This window comes from Sinocyclocheilus rhinocerous, unplaced genomic scaffold (assembly GCF_001515625.1).
Source record: "Sinocyclocheilus rhinocerous isolate Xijiao unplaced genomic scaffold, SAMN03320098_v1.1 scaffold3086, whole genome shotgun sequence".
Lineage (NCBI taxonomy): Eukaryota > Metazoa > Chordata > Actinopteri > Cypriniformes > Cyprinidae > Sinocyclocheilus > Sinocyclocheilus rhinocerous.
The window spans coordinates 49,928-75,712 of record NW_015628507.1 but is presented as its reverse complement, the minus strand read 5'-3'; the positions used below and the strand labels follow the sequence as shown (position 1 = coordinate 75,712).

Below are 25,785 nucleotides of genomic sequence, written 5' to 3'. Positions count from 1 at the left end.
GATTGGACTAAATTTATAATGTACACATTTGATATTGCTTCCCCGCCTATATATATATATAGTATAAACCAGCAAGATGAAGTTTTACTGTGACTGTTAATGGATCTGAAGCTACACAGCAGCTCATATGCTCGTGTTACTCCAGTAAATGTGTTTTACCTGATGGCAGATCTCGTGCACCACCACCATGGTGAGCTCCATCTGATAGGAGAAGGAAGAGACGTCAGGATCCAACAAGATCTTCTGCTCCACAAACACACTCAGGCCCCAGTTCTCCATGGCTGCATACGGATGCTTCGGCACTGCCAGGAGATCTGCACACAGTGAGGAAGATCCAAGCTCAATGACGGGAAACCAGGATTGTGATACAATGCAACAACAAGTAAGTGTAAACAAATATAACAAACAGCAGCTCAATCAAACCAAACACTTTCCAAGTATTGTGACACCACTGCATATGATTCATCTTGTTCACTGTAAATGATGTTCTAAAACAGACAAATGTTCTTCTGTACTACATAACTACACCATAGAACAAAAGCTCAAATCCCAGATATCATCTGATGTGGATTAGCCTTTGATCAAATGCATGTATCATCTAATTGCTATAATCAAAGATCATTGAATTTTAAACCCAAAACCAGACACAGCAAAGCAACAAGACACGCAGCTCCATAATCATATTTCCCTCCAAACATATTTAAAATAGCTCCTTTACTCAAGTCAGTGTATCAGTGACACAGCAGACGGCGAATCAGCTGTTTAAACAGCTGTTTAAACGCCTCCACCTCCATCAGCCCGTCTCAGGAGCCATTCATATGCCAATGAGAACAGAAGCAGTTAAACCTCTGGCGCTGTTAAATCCACATCTTATAATCAGCCACAGAGGAAGAGGAACTGTTGAAAGCTGTAACATGATTATCAGTCGGGCTGGTGTGTTTATGTCTTATTTGCATGTTTCATGAATTGGGCTGGAAGCAGCTGCAGAGTTTTGGAAGGAAGCTACAATCATCACTCTTTACCAGTTAAACTCTGCGGACCCGGATACGGGTCCAAAATCGCGTTAAAAATGTTTATGCTTCATTTACATAGCCTTCCTTATATGGTATCAGCCCAAGCTGTTATTTGAAAGATTCTTTTTTCTGGTACTTTTTGGCATGTAGTGGCATCAAACAAAGTAAATTGCAGAGAGCTGGACCTAATAGAACCTGAATTACAGAATTTCAAAAAAATAATTTGTTTTAAAACTCCAAAAGCGCCTATGTTTTTTTTTGTGTTTATTGTAATATTTGAAAAATATATAATGTTATTTATAAAGAATTACACTCATATTTTGTAGTTCAAAGGGTTTTCTTTACAATGAAACCATTTTTTTTCATTTCCTCCATTGTATGTGTGTAGGGTAAACATTTGAATTTGAGTATGTCAAATTTAGGCGAAAATACCAAAAAACGCCCTGAGCTTAAGTGGTTTTAAAAGTGAGCAGCAGTCAGGCGCTTCAATGATAATGACGAGTCTCCATTAGGATTGTACGTTTACACATGAGTAATGCGTTTCCTTTACAGAGATGATGGTGGAGTGACGAGCTCATTCAAGTGGCAAAGAACAATGAAAACAGCAACGCAAAGGTGAATGACTGAAAGAGCTGCTCTGTTAAATGACTTCAGTAAGTAAATCTGAATCAAGACAGTGCAAGTATAATTGCCCATTATTTATGGACGAGAGACTTGATGCTCTTTTAATTGGGCTTTTATACAGACTCATACTGCAATTACATGACCGATGCTCTTGAAGAGAGAGACAAAAGCACCAAGGTAATCAGAGATGTACTTCAACTCCATCAGAACTTCCAAGATCCTCACCCAGAACAGTACCAGAATACCCTTGTCTACACACCTCAAGGCCCAGATCCAGACACATTAGTAAGTAAAGATAATGATCCTTCAGTATATATCAAAGTATAATTGTGCCACAGTACTGCAGCAGTACTTTTTGTTTGAGATAAATATATAAACTTATTATTTTAATTCAACCGTAACCTGCAAATTGTCATTTTAACAATTAACGCATATAATAGTGTTTTTAATCAATATCACAGGAGCAAGTGTGTTGTTCATAGAATATACGATAATGTTTGGAAAAACAGCACAATAGTGGGTGTGATATTGCTTTTATTCAACAGTTCAATAAACATAAAGATAATATTGCCTAATATTGTATAGCAAATTAGTTGAGTGAATTATTTAATGACTCAGTAACTTTATTAATTTCTGAATGAATCTGAAACAAATTGGTCGATTGAACGTTTCAGTGATATATTCATAAAGGCATTCACTTTTTCGTTTCTAAATTAACAGTGTTTTTTAATAAATCAGTTGAGTGAATAATTCAGTGACTCATCCATTAAGACTTAATCACTTAATTCATTCTTGAAAGAATTTGTGTTTTTAAACAAATATTTTGGTAAATCATTCAATAACTCACTCAAGAATGTTACTGCCACCTGCTGGGGTAACAATGTAGCCTGCAGGAAGATATATATATATATATATATTGTTGATATATAAAGCTGTTTTGGCAGAGTGCTGTACACTGCAGAAATCTTGATGATCATCGTTCCATCTCTTTCTGTCATTCGCTGTCTCACATGTGTTATTAAAAGTGTCTGGAGGAATCTGTAAGGGGAAGATTAAGGGACAAAACAGAGGGTGTGTGTAGACCAGGGCACGGTGAATGGCAGGAGACACAGTAACAAGAGCGTCTGGAAAAACGGCAAGATCAAAATAAACAAACAGCTTGTGTTTTCAGAGAACAGAACCTCCACTAGCTCCACTATAGCAATTATTCATCATGTTTCTCACACCTCAGTCTGTTTCACATAAACACACACACACAGCCTGAGGTCTAGTTCTGAGCATTCAGGTCTATCTAGAGGTCTGCATTACCTGCACTGCTCTTTGAGGCTGTTTTAGGGCAAGCGGTCCTGGGGCGACACAGGAAGTGTGGCAGAAGAAGGCGGGAGGAAGTGAACGTGAAGCTTTTCTCACAGCAGGGTTCAGTCTGTCAGCGCACACCTGATCTCTGGTAACATTCACTTCATAAAAGCCAGACACTTGTCTGTATACAGAGCGGCAGAATAGAAAAGAATATTTGCATCTCTACATTTTGCATCTCTACGTTTCCTTCTATTCATCTGTCTGTGTCTATCTATCTATGTGTCTGGCTGCTATTTGGTGTTTTACAGTATGTCGTTTTTAGCATTATTGTTAATATGTGTTGCTAGTAAGATGTAGTTGGTTATTTACAGGTTTCATCTCAAAAGAACCCACAACCAAGTTTTTATGATATTCTTGTTTATAGATATGACTCAGCTCCACCCTTCAATGTTCTGTAAGTGCTGTTTTCACCAGATAAAAGTAGTAAGTTTGATAGTTTAGTAAAGTAATAGCACACATCTGCTCAACAAGACATTATTTGAGGCATCATTCATGTACAAGTATTTCAGGAAGAGATACATGCTTCAATTTAATACTTAAGTTTGTTCAAATCAATAAAAATGCGACTTTTGTTTCAACAGTTGAAGGGCAGAAATTACCACCATATTTGACATAATCTGTGTTCACACACCTTGTTAACAATTATCACCTTCAAGCGCAGTTCTCCCCACAGGCGAAGACATTTCCAATTATTATATACTGTAGTTATTGGACACACATCGCCTGATGTTGTTATGACTCTATGACTATGATTACACAGTATTTGTCTCAGAGGAAACAGAGCTCTGATAGGAAGAAACGTTGAGCCCCAAACCACTGAAAACACTTAATGAAGTTTCTTCATTAAATTAATACACTTAATGACCATCAAGGCATCTGTGTTTGAAGTAGTTGTCCATGAATATGCGCAGTGCTAGTTCTTTTGATGCTAGTTCTGTGTGTGAGGGCATGTAAGGGCCGTTCATTAGCAACCTGCTTATTCACCCTCAACGCACTAAAAATACACTGTGAGAAATGGAAAGATACATGAATCTGTTTACCCTGGTATACTTAATCTCAAACAGCTGCTGCAGTACAGACAAGTTCAGTGAGGAATTATGACCATAAAAATTAAAGCTTAAAGCTCATTAAACTGAAATATAATAATGCTATTGCTAACTTCCCCTTATGCTTGCTAGACTTTTTTTTTTTTTTAATTTTATTCACTGCACTATATACACATAGATTTCTAATGATTATACTCTGCATGACTAGAAAAGACTCCAGCTTCAACATTAGACTTTTGTTTAGGAATAAATCTTATAGTAACAGAATAGCATCACTCATATAGAATCCCTTGTATTAAAGCAGTTAAAAGTTGATCTCATGAGCCCAGAAACAGTGACAATAACATTATTATATACTGTAGTTATTGGACACACATCGCCTGATGTTGTTATGACTCTATGACTATGATTACACAGTATTTGTCTCAGAGGAAACAGAGCTCTGATAGGAAGAAACGTTGAGCCCCAAACCACTGAAAACACTTAATGAAGTTTCTTCATTAAATTAATACACTTAATGACCATCAAGGCATCTGTGTTTGAAGTAGTTGTCCATGAATATGCGCAGTGCTAGTTCTTTTGATGCTAGTTCTGTGTGTGAGGGCATGTAAGGGCCGTTCATTAGCAACCTGCTTATTCACCCTCAACGCACTAAAAATACACTGTGAGAAATGGAAAGATACATGAATCTGTTTACCCTGGTATACTTAATCTCAAACAGCTGCTGCAGTACAGACAAGTTCAGTGAGGAATTATGACCATAAAAATTAAAGCTTAAAGCTCATTAAACTGAAATATAATAATGCTATTGCTAACATCACCTTATGCTTTCTAGACTTTTTTATTATTATTATTCACTGCACTATATACATAGATCTCTAATGATCATACTCTGCATGACTAGAAAAGACTCCAGCTTCAACATTGGACATTCTATTGCTTTAGCCCCACCCACAGTGAAATCTCATTGGTCTAAAATCACAATCCACACCACTGTATATTAATAGGATCGTTTCCTATTCTTCTAAAAATTATTCTGTCATAATTTACTTTAGAGTGAAGTTGATTTCAAACAAGTTGTTTCAAACCTGTATGAGCTTCTTTCTTCTGTTGAGCACAAACCAGCCTGAGGTCTAGTTCTGAGCATTGAGGTCTATCTAGAGGTCTGCATTACCTGCGCTGCTCTTTGAGGCTGTTTTAGGGCAAGCGGTCCTGGGGCGACACAGGAAGTATGGCAGAAGAATGCAGGAGGAAGTGAACGTGAAGCTTTTCTTACAGCAGGGTTCAGTCTTTCAGCGCACACCTGCTCTCATTCAGCACAGACGCACCTAACGTTCACTTCATAAAGATCAGCTAGACACAGCAGCAGAATAGAAAAGAATATCTCTACATTTTGCTCTTCTAGGTGTTTCCTTCAATTTTAGCTATCTATCTGTCTGTCTGTTCATCTGTCTGTGTGTCCTCAATAGTTTCCTATCTCAGTGATTTTTAGCATGTTGCCACATGGTTAATACAGTGCATCCGGAAAGTATTCACAGCGCTTCACTTTTTCCACATTTTGTTATGTTACAGCCTTATTCCAAAATTGATTAAATGCATTATTTTCCTCAAAATTCTACAAACAATACCCCATAATGACAACATGAAAGAAGTTTATTTGAAATCTTTGCAAATTTATATAAAAAAAAAAAAAAAAAACGAAAAAAATTAATAAATCACATGTACTTAAGTATTCACAGCCTTTGCTCAATACTTTGTTGAAGCACCTTTGGCACCAATTACAGCCTCAAATATTTTCGGGTATGATGCGACAAGCTTTGATCATCAGCATTTGGGAATTATCTACCATTCTTCTCCTCGCCTCTTCACCTCTCAAGCTCTGTCAGGTTGGATGGGGGCAGACGCACATTTTCAGGTTTCTCCAGAAATATTTGATTGGGTTCAATCCCAGGCTGTGGCTGGGCCACTCAAGGACATTCACACAGTTGTCTATAAGCCACTCTTGCTGTGTGCTTAGAGTCATTGTCCTGTTGGAAGGTGAACCTTCTGCTCAGTCTGAGGTTCTGAATGCTCTGGACTGGGTTTTCATTTGGGCTATCTCTATATTTTGGTGCATTGAGCTTTTCTTCTACTCTGATGCGTCCCTCAGTCCCTGCCGGTGAAAAACAGCCCCACAGCATGATGCTTCTACCAGCACACTTTACTTTTGGGATGGTACTCTGCAGGTGATGAGCAGTGCTTGGTTTCCTTCAAACATGATGCTTAGAAATTAGATTCATCAGACCAGAGAATCTTGTTTCTCGGAGTCTGAGGGTCATTTAGGTGCCTTTTTTTTTGTATTTTTTCTCGTGTCTTCACTGAGGAGAGGATTGAGTTTGGCCACACCGTCATAAAGCCCAGATCGGTGGAGTGTTTCAGTGATGTTTGTCCTTCTGTAGGTCTCTCCCATCTGCATATATGATCATGGAGCTCAACTAGAGTGGCCATCAGCTTCTTGGTCACCACTCTAACCAAAGCCCTTCTCCATCAATTGCTCAGTTTGGCCAGGAGGCCAGCTCTAGGAAAAGTCCTGGTTGTACCCTTCCCTAGATCTGTGCCTCCATACAATCCTGTCTCTGAGGTCTACAGACAATTGCTTGGACTTCATGGCTTGGTCTGTGCTCTGACATGCACTGTTAACTGTGGGACCTTGTATAGACAGGTGTGTGCCTTTCCAAATCATATCCAATCAACTAAATTTGTTGTAGAAACATCTCAAGGATAATCAGTGGAAACGGGATGCACCTGAGCTCAATTTTGACTGTGTACTTATGTGCATGTGATTTTTTTGTTGTTGTTTCGTTGCTTCGTTGTCATTATGGGGTATTATTTGTAGAATTTTGAGGAAAATAATTAATTGAATCCATTTTGGAACAAGGCTGTAACAACAAAATGTGGAAAAAGTTAAGCGCTGTGAATAATTTCCGGATGCACTGTATGTGTTGTGGATGGTTGTTAGGTTGTTGGTTGTTTACTGGTCCAACTCTTTATTCTTTATTCAACTCTTTAGTCTTTATTCTGGTCTCTAAATATTGAGGCATCATTTACTGTATGTACAGATGTTTTAAAATGAGATACACATTTCAATTTAATACTTAGGGTTTGTTCAGATCAATAAAAACTCCTCACTATTACATAGTATTTGTCTCAAGAGGAAACAGAGCTCTGATAGGAACAAACGCTGAACCACAAACCACTGAATGAAGTTTCTTCATTAGATTACTACACTTAATGACCATCAAGGCATCTGTGTTTGAAGTAATTGTCCATGAACATGTGCAGTGCTAGTTCTTTTATTGTGTGTAATGGGTTTTGAGGGTTATTCATTAGCAACCTGCTTATTCACCCTCAATGCACTAAAAATACACTGTGAGAAACTGAAGTTCAGTGAGGAATCATAAAATATATGATTGCTAGTGTTTTTAGATTCACTGCACCATATAGCCATAATATCCTTATAAAATTTTTGACAAACTTTGTATCGTTAGAATGTCTAAGACTCAACATTAGACTTTTGTTTAGGAATAAATCTTACAGTAAGTCATGGCCGACAGAATAGCATCACTCCCATTAAAGCAGCTAAAAAGTTCTCAACAGCCCAGAAACAGCTGTGGTAAATGTTCAATCCAGCATTAGCGAGTGCAACACTTTAGGCTTTACACACTTCAGCTGTTAATGCTATAAGCTCTGTCTTGTTTCTTCTGTTTAATAGCTCAAATAAGAGTTAAACTGGCCTGACTTCAGTGCTGGACTCTTTAAGAGTGAGTCTGTTTAGCATATTAAACTGATGTGATGTGATGAAGGTCTGACAGAGCAGCTGTTCAGTTTCACACACTCTATCATCATATACATCTACTTTCACCTTCAACAGTCTTACAGGATTAGTATCGACAGAAAATTCATCAAAGGATTAAACCAATTAGGAAATAGATGTACAGAAGTATACTGTGTGTGTGAAGTGTTTCTCTTGTTATTTGACATTTAAATGTTTCAATTCTGTCTTGTAGTGCAATTCCCACAGATCCATCCTTTGATTTTCCAGAACTTTCTGTGCCTGCATTTTTCAACATCCAGCTTTCAATTGTGATTCTCAAGTCTGTGCTTGAACAGAATTTTTGTTTAGTATTTCTGATTAAACTGAAACACTTGTCATGTTTTTTGAGCGTTCTCAACAGGACAATTTGTCAGCTTTTACAACGCAGTTGTTAGTGTACTTCTTTCGAACTAAAAATAGGAGAATTCAGTCAACTTTTTAGGCACTAATCAGAAATATACGTAACAAAATTATGCTTGCATGTACTTGACTTGTACTAGCAAGTATACAGAAAGCACAAGTATATTTGGCTTATACTTGTACTTAATCTTTTTATCAAGATATACAGTAAGTGCCCTAAGTATACTTGGCTTGTAGTTGTGTTTACTCTTTTGATAGAGTAGACTATTGAATACGTTTTCCACAAATATTGGCTTCTTTGAGGTATATGTTTTACATCTCATTAACTTACATTTTCTGTACTTAACTTACTTCATTAACATGAAGTACAGTTGAAGTATATTATATTCAAAGTGTACTAATATCAGTGCACTAGTGATACTTACTAGTGACACTAGTACTTATACACCCTCTATTTCAATACTTCTTGTATAGTATACTGATTTTTAGTTGATAAAAGTTTACTTTTAAGTGTAACAGTAGTAAACATTGATTACAGTTATATCTAACTTTTTCTTTAGCATTGCAACTATACTACAAGAGAACTTATATTGTTAATTTACTTATACTTCTAATGCATTTTTTTAGTTTATGAAAGAACATTTTGAAGAATACTATCAGTAGTTCAAATGCAAGTAAATTCATACGTTTTTAAGTGATCTTAACATCATGCTTATAGTTTATTATAACATGTTTACTATCTATAGGCTAATAGCATTGACAGGCATTTATATTTACAGACAAATTTTTATTGAGTGTATGAATTCTAAATTCATTAACAGTTCATTAAATTGCATGTGGGCAATACAGTACCTTTCCAGTACAGTGTGTGTGTGATGGCAGTTTTACTTTCTAACTCTGTCCTTTTGCAGAGTAAAAGAGAAATAAAGACAGAAGACTGGAAGATTGGCGTGTTTTGTTTCATCATTATTTATTTCTTCATCATTTTGTTTATTTTATCCTTAACCTTTGTTCGTCTGTTAATGATTGTTTACTGAACTGTCAATGAATCTAGAATTCAGACATGGAATAACAAGTGAGTAGCACTGTCGCCTCACAGCAGGAAGGTCCCCAGTTTGAGTCCCGGCTAAGTCAGGATTCAGGAGGCTGTTCAAGCATATTAAACAGCACATTTGTTTTGATTGGCTGTGACTGTGTTGTGAGCAGATGCTGTAAATTACTATCACACTTTGTTAGGACACAGATTTGTGCTTTATTCGTCAGTGGTGCTGGTGTGAATCCGGTCTGCATTTAGAGCAGGTTCAGAGAGTTTCATCAGCAGCTGATCAAAAAGACTTTTAATGTTGAGGTGTTCTGTTTCTAGTGTTTTCTACTGAGCTGGATCATGAAGTCCTGATGTGAAAATGTTTCCAGACCATAAAGTCTCTCATCTGGATGTCAGTTATCAGAATTATCTTCCCAATTTGCATTGGTTTTTCTTTAGACGTCTCTGCATGTGGAGACTCAGTTTGCAGTTTGTTCTAATTGGTGCAGTTTTGTTGCCTATTTGGGCCACATGTTTCAGCTCAGTACGAAGCTGTTTGACTGAATCACACTGTTGAATAAATTGCATCACACCTATAATTATCGTTTTTATTTCAAACAAGTGAAGTATGTGCTCTTGTGGCTTCTTCTTGTATTAATGACATGCTGTGATTTCCTGATGAGGTTTAGGTGTGTTGATCTAGGTTCGTGCTTCATACATTCACCTGAACTCCATATTCCTCACATTTTATTGGCGTTTTTAAAATCTTGCCGTCTGTCTTTTTTATTCCTACTTTCTGTACCTAGTTCAAACAGCACTGAATTTTATCTCCCAATGCAGCGTAGAGAAGTCAATACAGGGTCATGACTCTTGCTTGTCAGTTTCTTTGTCTTCAGAGACACTCAAACTTCACAGAAACCAACAAAAATCACAGATGATCTTTTGAAATGGTCTGAAATAATGAACAGCAGAATGTCGACCCTCATTTAACACTGACCTTTATTAAGCTCAGGAGCACATGAGGCTGAATATGAGGAGAGAGGGATGAATTTGAGTCTCTGTAAGTGTGTTCATGGTAAAGTGTAGACACTCGTTCTCGGTCCACAGCACCCCTGACGCCCTGCGGTCTGCTCTCACATCTGAGCGCTTAACACAGGCAGCGGGGCAGAAGAGAGCAGCCCTTCATGGAGCTGCAGTGGTGCCTGAGGAGAAAAGCCTCCAGAGAGGCTCAAACAGATGCTCTCCGCTCGTCTCATTATCACACAGTTCACTCCACCTCTCCATGACGCTCTGTGCTCGTCTCACACATTCACTAACGACTTCTTCCCTCTGTTATTTCAAACTATCCTTTCCTCCATTCAACAAGACGACTGCATTACTGGAAAGTGTTCAATAATACTGACCTCCAATAAACTATTTGACAGCTTTAATACTCGAGATTAGATTTCTGTAAATGGTTTGGGATCAGTCTAAAGCAATAGTATAATAAAATTTTATAGCTCAGAGTTGCTCGTTCATAGCTTGAGTCTTAATGAAGTACTTAGCTATGTTTTAATTAGGCTAGTCTCAGAAAATCCATTAGGAGACCTAAATGTAGATGCAAAAGAGACAATGTTGATGAGAAATAAGAGTGTGGAGCTGTAAAATGAAAGTGTTTTTGTGGAATTTGTTGCTAGTTTTTTTGGTAGTTTTCTCCAAAAGAAATCTAATTTTATATATTGAAACTTGGAATATTAATGTTAGTTGAAGCTTCTTAAAATCATTTCATATTTCATTTATGTCAGCGAGTTTAAATAAATAAATGTTTGTTAAAGTTTTAAGTTTTCATTCTTAATTTTCTGTAAGGATTTGTCTTCTCACAGTGATAGAGCTGTGTGTTAGTCATCTAACGTAACGTCCTGCGCATTTTCATAACCCTTTTTTCATTTATCAGCCGTATCATTCCCAGACTAGAGACCTGTGAACTTTCCATTTTCAATAAAAATGAGTGATGTTTGCTTGAGTAAAATGTGATGCTATGATGCTAATATGCTGTGAATAGATACTATAAAGCATTACTACATGCTTTTGCTAAGGTGTTTTGAGTGGGTGATAGGTGGTTGCTAATATTTTGCTATGTGTTTGCTAAACTGTTTTGAGAGTTTGTTAGCATATTGCTACTGTTTGTAGTAGCTTAGCAAACAGCACTATTAAACCCAGTAACACTCTCATGTTTGTTTTGAGTGTAAGAGGAGATTTCCGGGGATTTCAACACCCTAAAGTTTTGGCACTCGGCCAAATCAACACATAGCTACACCTCATTAGCACTCAGTGGGTAACTAGTGGCTCCCTCCACAGTTTCCACCCTAACCTCACTGTTGACCTTTGTCTAAATGTCAGGGCTGATATTAGAGGAAACAACACACAACAACTACAGCAGCATATAATACGGCTTATTTATTCAGGAGAAACCAGGTCAGACTTGTTTCTGAGAATTATTGCTGATTCAACTTCACATTTAATCCTGCTGAAAGTCAAGTGAGATGTTGGCCATGTAACCTACACAGCGTGAGCGTCAACAGCCATTGAGTCTAATGTCTGCTGGTGCTTCTCCAGTCAAGAGCAGGTCTGAGATCAGATCCATCATTATAGAGACTCTCAAACCCAAAACACTTCGGTACCAATGAACACTCGACTATGAGAGCTGAACTACAGAGATTAAAGTGTCTTTTTCTCATTAAAGTGAACACTATTTTAAATGCATAAATCAAAAATACTAATATTTTGAATGTTTTTAATATTGAAAAACAAGATTTTTCCTAGTGACCAGCTCTTAGATTTTGCTTTATCATGTAAAATATTTAAGAGGACATTTTCAGCACTTAGAACTTGTATGTCCACTTACAATGTCGTAATTTAGCTTTGAGACAATTTTACGTTATGGCTGTGAATTGGCATGGCTGTGATTCAGCTGTAGGCACAAGGCCACGGGCCTCATAAGAACAACAATGGAGTGTATTTAAAGACCCTCTTTTGTGCGGAACTGCTTCCTTCTGCCACGGACTGAAATCTCAAGTTGGCAGTTTAACAGCTGAGCCCAAGTCTCTGTTTCTAATTCGAAAACGTCACTTTAGAACTAATAACGAAGGAACGTTGAGTTGCTTCATTAAAAGCTTATTGTATTACTTAGGGCTGGGCGATTTTTCCGATTTTATAGATTCATTTGAATTTAATGTTTTGCCACAATTTTATTTTTTTGAAATCGAGGAATCATGATTTTGAATAGAAATATTACCAAACGTTAGAATTAAACACTTTGACAATATGCCAATGATAGCAGTAAAGAGAAAATAATGATCCAACCGCATGTCGGCGAACGTGATTAAAGGGATAGTTCACCCAAAAATGAAAATTCTGTCATTAATTACTCACCCTCATGTCGTTCCAAACCTGTAAGACCTTCGTTCATCTTCGGAACACAAATTAAGATATTTTTGATGAATTCCGAGAGCTCTCTGACCCTCCCATAGACAGCAAGGATCCTAACATGATCAAGGTCCAGACACTTAGCAAGGACATCGTTAAAATAATCCATGTGACATCAGTGGTTCAACCATAATTTTACGAAGCTACAATAATACTTTTTGTGTGCAAAGAAAACAAAAATAATGACTTTATTCAACAATTCGTCTCCTCAGCGTCACCCTATAGTGCTATTTTGGAGAGTATCACATACCTAAACAACGTATGCAACGTATGTACGTGGATATGTTGCTTACGTTCAGATCAAAGTGTAAACAACGTAAGCAATTTATCCGCGTATGGTGCTGCTGACACAGAACAGCATATGTTGTTCACGTATGTGATACTCTCCAAAATGGCGCCATAGGATGACGCGGAGGAGACGAATTGCTGAATAAAGTTGTTATTTTTTTTGTTTTCTTTGCGCACAAAAAAGTATTCTCCTAGCTTCGTAAAATTACAGTTGAATTACTGATGTCAAATTGATTATTTTAACGATGTCCTTGCTGAGTTTCTGGACCTTGATCATGTTAGGATCCTTGCTGTCTATGGGAGGGTCAGAGAGCTCTCTGTATTCATCAAAAGTATCTTAATTTGTGTTTCAAAGATGAACGAAGGTCTTACAGGTTTGGAACGACATGAGGGTGAGTGAATAATGACAGAATTTTCATTTTTGGGTGAAATATCCCTTTAACCACTCACGTGTGACGCGTTCATATCGCTAGGTGCCATTCACACAGAATGTGCTTTTGTGTTGACAAAGAGGCAACAAGGGTATGGGATGATATTAGACTCAAAATGATTAATAGATGCACGCACAATTATCCATGTACTGCATAAATTTTATGCATGTATCTTACTAACCACAAACAAATGCTTTTCAATTTGAGTCTGTGGAATTCGGGATTAAATGAATGTGCAGTGATTTGAACAAATACAGACATGTTTGCAAATAAAAATTTTCTGTTCTGCATTAATATATCATAAATTTCTCATGCAAAAAGGAATCTGTGCATTTGTGGATCAAGTGACACGTGTACATTTATTGACATCTTGTTTGGTTCATTTGGATTTTGAGACTTCATTTTCGCAGTTTGCAGCATTTCACGACAACTACCAATGAACAAGGCACAGCGCAATTCATTAACATGTGCACGATTTAAAAAATTCACAAATGTGCGTCACTTCACTGTAGCAAATGCTTTTCAACCGGTGTCTGCAGAGTTAAGAATTACATTAATGTGCAGCATTTTGTTCAAATAGAGACATATTTGTGAATACAAATGCTATAGTTTGTATTAAAGTATCATAATTTGTGAATGTAGTGATTAAAATGTGCATTTGTGGATCAAGCGACGCGCGTGCATTCATTACATCTCTTCTGAGTGAATTCTATTTGATTCATTTCATCCTTTTAGCCTTGCCCAATCCACACACACAGCTCGCGATCCACATGCAGCTGAGCCACAATGATGGTACCTTGTTTTTTTTTCTTCTGTAATTCAATGGCACGTTGTCAGTTATTCCTTCCTTCCTTGTATTATTATTATTATTATCCTATTATTATTATTATTATTGTTATTAAAGGGCTATTATAGTCGCTCATTTAAGCCATTAGTAATCGCATGTTTATATTCAATTAATTAAACTATTAAATTAACTTAAACTATACTATATTAAACCAATGAGCCTTTTATAGGCTATAGCCTATAGGCCTACCGCGCTCAAGTGGACGCATAAGCTTGCAGGCTAAAGGAATGAAAATGAATGTCTAGGGAAAAAATAGCTAGAATATATTTTATTTACTTATTACTAAACTGTTTTCTGAGTCAGTGTCGGCTGCAAAGATGAAGTTGATGATGCTGATTCGCCATCTGTTTATAAGTAGCCTATAAATAGCAACTAATTACTATTTACACTTATTGCAAAGATCTGCTACTTTTACATAACGTGTATAAAATGGCTATTTTCACTTAGTGTAAACAGGAAATCTCTAAAAATACTGCTGTTGTTAGTGTAAATAGAATATATCACTATTTTTACTTAGAGTAAAGCATCTATGGATATTTGCACTTATAATAGTGTAAACAGCATATATTGCTATTTTCACTTAGTGCAAATAGTCGCTGCCCTAATCTAAAACCCATACGGCATTGCCATGGTTACAGTCGTTTCGTTCTGTGGATGGAGGCGTACACAACCATCAATGATCCTAAAGTAAATAGCCAGTTTTTCTCGAAATACAACGGCTTTATTCTCGGAATATACGGTCGTCTTATATTCAGGGTCTAGACTTTGACATGTCAATAATACACCCACAACAATAGGTGGCGCCAAATACGCATAAAACGAGTGTGCCATGAAATACGTAATGTAATGCGTGTTGTAAAGATCGTGAGTAAAAACAAAAGAAAAAGAAAACCTTACAGCTGCATGAGTCGTGACTGTCACGTTAGCCTGATGGGACCAAACTCCCTTTGTGATTTTAAAACGTAAGACAGTACCGAGATTTGAAGACTACAGTAAGATTTAACTTCTACTGTTAATAAGATTTTGGTAGGCTACTATTAGATGGATAGCCTAAATGTCCTAATTCAGATGGGCTACCTGTTTTTTTTTTTTTTTATGGTATATCAAAAAGGGTATTTTTTTTAAATGTGATTGTTGGTACATTTTACCAGTTTTTACCATACTTTCAAAACAAAAATTAAAATAGGAAAAATATGCAATATGAAAATATTGAAGACAAAATGTGTTTTACTGAGAAAAAACAAGATTTGGTTTTTAAAAAGCCTTTTTCCAAAAGGTACATCTGGAAAAAGGGGGGTCGTCTTATATTCGGGCCAATACAGTAATTTTTATTCTCATAATTTTATTTCAAGATTTTTCTGGATATTTAATGAGTTTAATCTCACATTATAATGACTTTATTCTGGAGATGTTTTTTTTTTTAATTGTTTGGCTCTATAATCCTCTTTCTTACTCTCTCATTCAGCATGAATCCAAATGTTTCCATATTCACAATGCTGGCTATTTGAATTTGAATGCTACAAACTATTATTGATTATGTAAACCATGAGCTTTTTTTCACATGAGTCTTCGCATGAGCGAATATGTGCTTGGCCCGAGCTCAGGCTGAACGGCACGGATTGTACTACGGGCTATTTAATTAACCACTATCTAGATTCTATAGTGTATCTGTATGTTTGATTGACTGTATTTTATTCTGATAATGAACAGGCTGCAGAGTTTGCAATGCAGTGCGTGAGGTGCCGGCGCGATCGAACAGCGGAAATAAAATACGCCGTCATTTTTGGTAATACAGATCATTCGAAACTGTAAAGGGTTTTATTTGTGTACACTTACAATATCAATTACAATATCAATATCAAAACTTAGTGCTTTTGTAAAATAAAGAAAACAGGCTGCGCTTTCTGAACTGGAGCGCGGAACAAAAATGAAGACCACCTCAGGATATCTTACCTCAAAGACATGAGAAATATAGCTTATCTTTAGAAAGCTTGAAATGTCTACTACTACGAAAACAAACACTCTCTCATTATATAGGCTACTGTAAGTCGTATGAAAGGTGCATTTCTCTCATGTTGCAGAGATGGCGAATCAGCATTGTCAACTTCATCTTTGCAACCGACACTGACTCAGAAAGCAGTTTAGTAATAAGAATGTCTAGTTTTTCCCTAGACATTCATTGTCATTCCTTTAGCCAGCAAGCTTATGTGTCCACTTGAGCGCGGTAGGCATATAGGATATAGCCTAGGCTATAAAAGGCTCATTGGTTTAATATAGTATAGTTTAAGTTAATTTAATAGTTTAATTAATTGAATATAAACGTGTGATTACTAATGGCTTAAATGAGCAACTATAATAGCCCTTCAATGATAATAATAATAATAATAATAGGCTAATAATAATAATAATAATAATAATAATACAAGGAAGGAATAACTGACAACGTGCCATTGAATTACAGAAAAAAAACAAGGTACCATCACGAAGTTCTTGTTTGGCAAAATTAATATAAGCTATTCTGTGTCTTAAGACAAGTAAAGTTAGAACAAGTTCAATAGAACATCTTTATTGTATTTCTACGGGCAGAGGGTGTGTGCATCTATTAATCATTTTGAGTCTAATATCATCCCATACAAAGGGCAGTGGAATAGGAAAAACATGCAAGAAGATGGGAATGGACTTCTTTTAACTTAAGCACCACGTTTTTGAAATGCCACAACAGTCAAACGCATCCATGTTTACATAACATTTATAGTTAATAATAGTCTACTGGTGTTATACCTTCAGTCATTTTGAATTTGAATTACCTTGACTTTTGAGAATTTTTAAAGCATTTTCTTTGTATTATTTATGAACATATAATATGTATAAGACAAGTCTGTACAAGATGTAGTTGTAGTTCATGCATTTTTTCTGCAAAGATATTTAACAAGTGATTTGTTTAACATTTACATCATGTTGACGACTTCATGTGTTGTGCACTTGGAATAGAATTTTCTTTAACTAGAGGGTTAATAAAGAACAAGTTACTTGAATCATGTTGTAGATAAATTTTCAAGTTGACTAGTAAAAATCGTAAAAAAAAAACGAGAAACGTTCTGAAAAAAATCGGGATTTTAATTTTTTGCCATATCGCCCAGCCCTAGTATTACTGTATTAAAAGCTCACTGTATTATGTAGAGTATTATGAGAGAGAGATGGACTGAGCGAGTGTGATTAACATACCTGCATCTGATACAGCATTCATTCTTCAGCTCAGTCTCATATTCACAATAAAACATTTGTTTGAATGTCCGCTGAGGAAATTCTGATATTTTCTGAATCTTTTCATACTGTCTTTTCATCTGTTGATTGTGATTTCTGATGACAGCGCTGCTCCGTGCATTTGTTGCCTGCATCTTACAAGGTGTTTTTGAAAGTAAAAATAACTTAGTTGTTTACAACCCTGTTTCAGTCTCTTTCAATATAAAAGTCGTTATATTGTTGACTTAATCATAAAAACAGTCTCTTGTCGCCATCTAATGGTGAAATAATTTAACTAAAGGCAGCATCATTTCACACACACAAACACAGTTTCTCAATATTAAATACTATTATTAAATACTACTGTTATTGATATAAAATATTATTTTTTTGAATGATAATATAAAAAAAAACAGAGCCATCATAAAAGTTGCGAGGCAATTCAATCAAAAGTACAAAGAAAGTGCTCGATATACAGGATTAAATTTATATAAAATATAACGTTATCAGACTTTTCCCTAAACTGTTTGCTCTGGAACAAATAATAGATTAATGAGACCAAAAACTCCCTGTTGGATTTACCCAAAACAAATTATATCTCATGTTTAACCACTATAGAAAAATCAGAGCCAGCAGCAAATTCCAGAAGATCTGGGCGACTTGAGGCTGCTCTCAGTGGGTTCATGAGCGCAGAACAGTTGTTGACGCCCTGGAGCTCTCATCTTCAAAAACATCAAAGCAAATTTTCAAATAGACATTATCTTTATTAACAAAATGCATATTTTAAGTCTAGACAACTACATTCTTGACTAAAATGGATTTGGGCGTACGCTATGACACTCGCTGTGAGAAATACTGCAAGTGGAGTGATACAAACGGTGAAACAGTTGTTATTCTCTTATCACTAGAATATCACACTCCTGGAAAATGCTATTGTAGATGTATATATATTGCTATTGTAGATGTCTTAGAGGTTCAGAAACATTAGAAGTGTCTTTTTTCTGTAGAAGTTCAGTTGTCAAATGTGTAGAATGTCTAAATCTACCAGTGGAGATTCTCACTGTATTTGAAGTGTCTCAAAGATACAGAAATCTTCACTTTGTTTTGATTTTGTTCATGTGGAAGAAGATTTTATACATTCCACTGTGGGAAAAAAACTACCGACCATGAAGCAGAAGCTTCAATACTGTCCTCACACACACACAGTGTCATGTTGTGTGTGTGTGTGTGTGTGTGTGTGTGTGCACACGTTTTTGTGACAAATGAGGACATAAATTTGTATAATGACAAGGGTATGACATAGGTATTACAAGGAGAAGGTGACTTTTCAGGACATTACCCTATGTCCCCACTTTTCAAAACGCATATAAATCACACAGAATGGAGTGTATTGAAAATCTGAAATAGCACAAAGTTTCCTGTGAGGGGTAGGTTTAGGGGTAGGGTTGGTGTAGGGCAATAGAATATACGGTCTGTACAGTAGAAAAACCATTACGCCTATGGGATGTCCCCACTTTTCACAAAAACAAACCTGTGTGTGTGTGTGTGTGTGTGTGTTGAGCTGACATCATGAGTGCAGAGACCCTCCTCTCTCCGCAACAAACTTTTCCTCCCTTTCCTGAAACTGTTTGATCGTGAACTTAAACTGTCACTTTCTCACTTTTTCATGTCAAAGATAAAAAAAGTGAGAAAAACATTTTCCTATTTCTTTCCTTTAACTCTATCCTGCTCTCTCTCTCAAATTATAAACAAGGAAGTTTGGGGAAATTCCCAGTAGGCCGGTGAGTTTTGGTCGTACATGAGCTGTTGATTTCTGATTTTTCTTCATTAAATTCAGTCACTCTCTCAACTGAACTAGCCAGTGTTGGTCTGTTTTCTTCTACAGATCTACAGTACAATCTCAGGGGAAGTTGTGATGTGACCTCTGCCACTCAAGAGCTGTCATTTTCCAGCATTTTTCGGAGCGGTCAGTCATTGGGCTCTGGTTTCCGTGTTTTGTCATGTCTTTCAGAAATGTCACAAAGTTAAAAATAGAATGAAAAGAAAAATACAGCACAGAGATGCCTTTCCTGACAGACACTGTCAAACTGATACATTCAGCGCTGCAGTGAAAGCAGAAAGTAAAAGCCGAGAGCAAACTTCACTAAACTGTATTTGAATGTAAACTCAGCAGCATCCTGATTTAATCACAACTAAAATCTCAGTAGGTTTCAGAAATGCCAGCTGGCAGAAATCCTTTAAATTGTGCTCCTCAGTTTTCCACATGGACACTTCTTGAATAAATCTCAACAGATCAGACGAGGACAAAATGGCCCAAAACTACAGTGAACATACTGTTGTGTCGTCCAGTTATCTGTCTGTCCAGATACAGTAAAGCATGACAATGAGTTCACTCAGCATTTTTACTCAAACCCATAATGTCGCGTCCACTAAGGGGCAGTAAACTGGACATTTAACTTTAGATATAAAAGAATAAGTAAAAATGACTGAATCTGAACATGATGGTAGACTGAAGCATATTTGCTATTAATTTATTTACTTTTAAAAAATGGAACAATATGCTTGGAAAATTGAAGCAATATAATTCCGTTTATGTTGACAGTTGGTTGCCCAGTCATCATCTAGAGATTTTAATGGCTTAAATTCAAGATCTCATTCACCCGCTTTTCATTTTATTTACAAACCTTGTTATATTGTAAATTGCCTTTGATAATCTCATTTCAGAGAGTTTTCATGTAACATCTGATGAAACAAAATTGGACTTGATGTTCTTACAGAGAGCCAGCAGCATAGTACTGGTTGAAAAAGACCCTTGATAAAGGTTTTTTATTCACACGAGAAGCCGAAGACCTACCAGTAAACACACAGTTCTTGTGTTCATCCTTTTCGAAATGCAGTGGGGTTTGTCTCTCAGATGGACAGGACTGAAATCCCAGAAATCTCAGTCCGTGGTCAAGTATGAGAGTCTTGTGTGTATGAGGTGCATTTGACACTCCAGATTAAATTATTTATCACAAAGAGATGGATTTCATCTTGTATGCTGCAAAGTTCACATTTACACCACAAAATATACATCCAGAATAGAAATTCTTATGGCAAATAAGGAAAATAAACAATTTACCAAAAATAACCTTACAAGTAAAATCCAGATTGACAGAAAAAGAGGAAAAATAAACCATATTTTTACAAAGTCAGTGCAGAAAAATGGCCATTAGAGGCTAATTTAAAGTGAGATATAAAGAAAAAGGTCTTGAGCTGTTTTCGTGAAGCTCTTTCATTAATGTTTCTTGGCAAATTTCTAATGGCGAGTTTCAGACTTTGGTGCCTTTGTTCTGTTTTTTTGGGCGACATTCAAAAGCACATGAAAAGAAACAGCCAGCATTAGATAAAGACTGAAGCGCAAACACACTCACATTATCAGGGTGCATAAAGGCTTCGGCCAATCAGGGACTTCTGCGTTTCACTGGGTTTGAAGGCAAGTGAACAAAAAAGTTTGTAGAAGAATTCAGAGGTGAACACCAGTGCAGTAATGTGATGGACATTTTCTCTTGGAGCAGCTCTTAAGGTTTCAAAACACAAAACTTTCAAAACACAAAAACACCAAGGCTTCTAAAAAATACTCTGTAATATCAAATCTAGACACATAAACACACACAGTGAGAAACATCTGATCTTCACTCTCAGACTTTCCTGCAGCAAAACAAATGCATGATAAACAAACCAACCAATCAATATCCTCCATTTATGACACGTTCTTTTTCTTTTCCTCGTATTCTCGCGCTCAATAAGGCAATTGGTCTTTTGTTTACAGCGTTCATACGGCAGACGCTCCAGACGGTCGATGGTATTGGCAGATGCTGTAATTTGTTAACGCGGGTCGGGCGAGAGGCGTTTCAGACTTGAATAAACACCTTATTGTTGAATTCTTGAACCTGATGAGTGTCATTAGGATAAAGACGCATTCAAACACACTCAGTGAGTTTATGTGATGTTTCTGTTAAATATTGTTGCTGTTCCCTGTTGGATCTGTGTCTCTTTGGGAATCTGAATGTACCGATCACTGCGTGTAATTCGCGTCAGGTCCACAGCGACTCTGTGGCCTAAAACACAAGCACATTCATTTGGAGGCAGACACACAGTCAGCAGAGGATCTGCAGCACAATGAGAGTGAAGTGAATACTGATCAGCCACCATCTTCATCTGATCAGCTAGCTGGAGATTTACGCTTGCTTTGGCTGTATGGGCTGGAGATAGAAATGGGAAACTAGGGGTTATTTTACAGAGGGATTCTCACAGTGTTCACAGCTTGAACTGTGTATCTGTGAATTCTGGATGATAGTTGAATTGAATCAGATTTGTATGGCTCTCTCTCTCATTGGCTGTTTCTCTCTGAACACTGTGGAAACCTGATGACTCTTTGATCTGGACAGATCTTGGTTAATTGACTGGGATGTGAGCAGGATTTGATGCAGCTGCACTCCCGCTGTGCACGTAGCTTGTGTGAAAACTGTTTTCATGTTTTTTTGCAGTCTTTATACTTTATTCTCAGATTGTAACCAACAGTGATGTCACTTTAATAGTTGCATACTGAATTGTGAATTTTCTTTGCATATATTTAATCATTTATAGCTGGATTTACTTTGTATTTAGTATGTTGATTCTTGTGTTCAGCTGAATAAACATAAAACTAGCGGTTTGACAGATATAGTGAATATAGATTTTTTTTGGGGGGGGCTTTTTATTATCATTTTTTATTTAATTTGTTTAGGTTTTTCTGTTTGTCTGGTAAATGATAAGTGGATTACAGGATCAAGAGGTTGCTATCTCAAGAAGTATAAATCTCTTTATTTTACATGTTTTTCATAAATTGTTCATATTAATACATTTTAAATAATGTTATTTCTAATTTAGTAAATATTATGTAAAATAAATATACATTTTATCTTTAACCTTACATTATATAAATTATGTATTATTATATAAATTTGCTTTATATCAGCCATCATCCATCCTGAATCCTTCCTGTACTCTAGCTCAAACAGTAGTGCAAGATCATGGGTTCAATTCGCAGGGAAAGTAAGAACTGATAAAATGTGTAACTTGATTGCAGTGTAAGAAGTTGCTTTGGACAAAAGCCAAATCTGCCAAATGCATAAATGCAAAGCATCAGCCATCAAAATGAAAATCCATAACAATCGACCACTATGCAAGATGCATGTTAATTTACACAGAATTAAAGCCTTAAACCTCAACTTACCTAAAACATCAACACTATTCTTTTGTTGCTTTGCAAACCATGCAATTCCCTTCAGGAAATGCAAATGTAGTCGAATTCATTGCTGCTTGTCTCTGCAGAAATTGCCTTTGGCCAGCAGCTCTCATTCTTCACATCTCTTGAACCTCTGCGGGAGACTGATGCAATTGTCATTCTGTGTGTGTTACGTTTTGGTAGTAAAACAATAATGAGTAATGCAACAATTTCCATTTTGGGCATATTTTCCTCCTGAGTTGTTCCTGAGCCTCAATGCTACAACAGCTAACTGTGACATTTCTATTGATGACGCAAACATACTGAAGTTCAAATCAAGTAATAAAATGTGAAAAGAGATGGAAGAAATCGAAACAAGTGTGAAAACTGCCTGATATAAATGCTACACATATACATATGTGACTGAGACTGTGAAAGAATGAACAAACTCCATCTCTGCCTGTCCCAAGCCATGGGTTTGAAACTCTTTTCTTTCTCTTGTTTGGATGTGTCATTCTGTCATCGGCAGAAATCTGTTTGCTTTTAGCAGCACATTGCAACAGTTCCTCACTGACTTCACATTGACAGGAGGGGGATCAATCTACAGCGCTGTGCTGTGACAAACCCACCGACGCCTTGACAAAGACAGACTATCAGCATGCAACTTCAGCTGTGTTTGTGCAGAATCTGAGGAAAAATGAAAATTATCTGCCTCAAGGGTCTTCGACTCAACTCAGCGCTAAAAACACTTCAACCGTGTGTCGAGCAACGAGAAGCGCATGTTGCAAACTAAAACATTAAAAAAGAGAATTTTGCTCTTTGTGAACGAGTTCAAACACTTCAGCAATGTGAACAGAGTGACGGCATCTGACTAAATAAAACAGGAGCGAAAAAATAGGGTTTTATTAAAAAAATGTAAAAGGGAAAGAGATATATAAAGAGAGAGAGGATGGATGGATGGATGGATGGCTACATCACAGAGCACCTGTGCACCCATCATGCTTGAGCACTTTCAGGCCGTGAGGGATTGTGGGTCCAGAAGGCTGCTGACAGAGCGAGCAGGGAAACTAGTGTGAAATGGAGCAAGAGTGTGGAAGAATAAGCAAAAAAAGAAAGGAAGGAAGGAGCAATAGGACAAAAATGAACAGAGTTCAGTGTAAGTGAAGCTGGTGAAATTCAGGCTCTTTGTTAAATATGTATGAGCGTTTTGAGGAAAAGAAGCTGTTTTAGCTGTTTGACTTCTAGAGCACCTCCAATGTCACGATTCTCACTGAATGACTTTTGACATCAACCTGCTTTTAGTCTGAAACACTGAATCCACATCCCAATCCACATGGAATCAAGCAGAAAATTCAATTTACAAGTTCATCTTTATATAAAAGTGTAATGGTGTCTCTGTGTGTATGTGTACTGTATAATATTGTTCATATATATGTGTTCATGTGTGTGTGTTTGTGTTATTAATGATTTTGTAGAAGCTGCTTATGATTGAGAGTAGTTCAACTTCGGTCAAGTTACGCTATGGAGTTATAGCTGTAGCTAGATTGAAACCTTGGTAACACTTCAGAATAATGGTCCTATGCAGGTAGTAATATGTAGTACTACATTAACACTGAACTTGATGCTATACTAACTAATATGGAGGCAAGATTAACTAAGCAGTAAGTAATAGCACATTTAGGACAAAGGTAGTTCCTTATTAGGTATTCAATAATTACTAAATAAAAATATCTTCATTGAGAATTACTTGACCAATTAATAAAGAACAACCAATTAAATACTAATCACAACAGTAATGTCTAAAAACTTTAAACTTTAACATTAAATTACTTGTGTTATTAATGCCAACCCCTCACTAAAGCGTTGCCAGGAACTACTCATGATCTGGACCATTATTTTAAAGTGAAAAACAAGTTAACCCTTCAGTAATTACTCGTGCGTTACCTCAAGCATTACCTTGTCAGCCCGCAAGAACTACTAATATTTTAAAGTGAAAAACATGTTAACAAGGCAAGGCAAGTTTATTTATATAGCACATTTCATACACAATGGTAATTCAAAGTGGTTTACATAAAAGAAAGTAAAATAATCATAAAAAAATAATCACAACAATAAAAACAGGGAATTTAAAAACGTTTAAAATGATTTAAAAATTTATTTAAAATGAATTAAAACAGTTAAGAATAGAAAATGATTATACATAAAATACAGTGTAATCAGTTCGGCCGTAGCACAGTGCTCAATCAGTAAATGCACAGCTAAACAGTGAGTTTAGAGCTAAACAAAATGAGTTTTGAGTCTAGATTTAAATGTGGCTAATGTTTTAGCACATCTGATCTCTTCTATGCTGATTTAGTTACTGCTTTGACATGACTACTGAAACTAAGGTCTGACTCCAGAATTACACCAAGACTCTTGACTTGATTTTTAGTTGTTTGACCCCTAGAGTCAAGTATGTGGCTAATGTTTTAGCACATCTGATCTCTTCTGGAAGCTGATTCCAACTGCAGGTGGCATAATAGCTAAAAGCGGACTCCCCTTGTTTTGTGTGAACCCTTGGTATTTCTAACTGACTCAACCCTAATCAGAATGATAATTAGCTTTATTCGCCAAGTGTGCGCAAACACACAAGGAATTTATGTGTTTGTTTGTTTTTAAGAAGCTCTTGGTACATACATGCATGCATGCATACATACATACATACATACATATCTGACATGAGAACAGAAACATTTAAACAAGTAAGACTTAGCAATAAATAATATTGATGTGTATGAATCTGGAACAGAAGATTTATGTGCAGATTTGTGCATTATTTACTCTATATATACAGCTGTATAAAAAATATGCAGATGTATTTACATCGTACTTGACAGAGAGGCAATAATTAGAGTGGTCTAATGATCTGAGTGGTCTGTTAGGTTTATATTCAGTGAGCATATCTGCAATGTATTTAGGTCCTAGGCCATTGAGTGATTTATAAA

The 25,785-nt window shown here is 36.4% G+C and overlaps 1 protein-coding gene across 1 annotated transcript in view; it reads right to left on the bottom strand.

The window, feature by feature from the left end:
• The window catches only part of LOC107737850 (thyrotropin-releasing hormone-degrading ectoenzyme-like), a 129,445-nt gene that overhangs the window by 55,980 nt on the left and 47,680 nt on the right, over positions 1-25,785 (bottom strand). Inside the window, exon 5 of the mRNA XM_016549476.1 lies at positions 160-314. Coding sequence (XP_016404962.1) covers positions 160-314 — 155 coding nt within the window. The remainder of the gene's footprint in view (positions 1-159; positions 315-25,785) is intronic.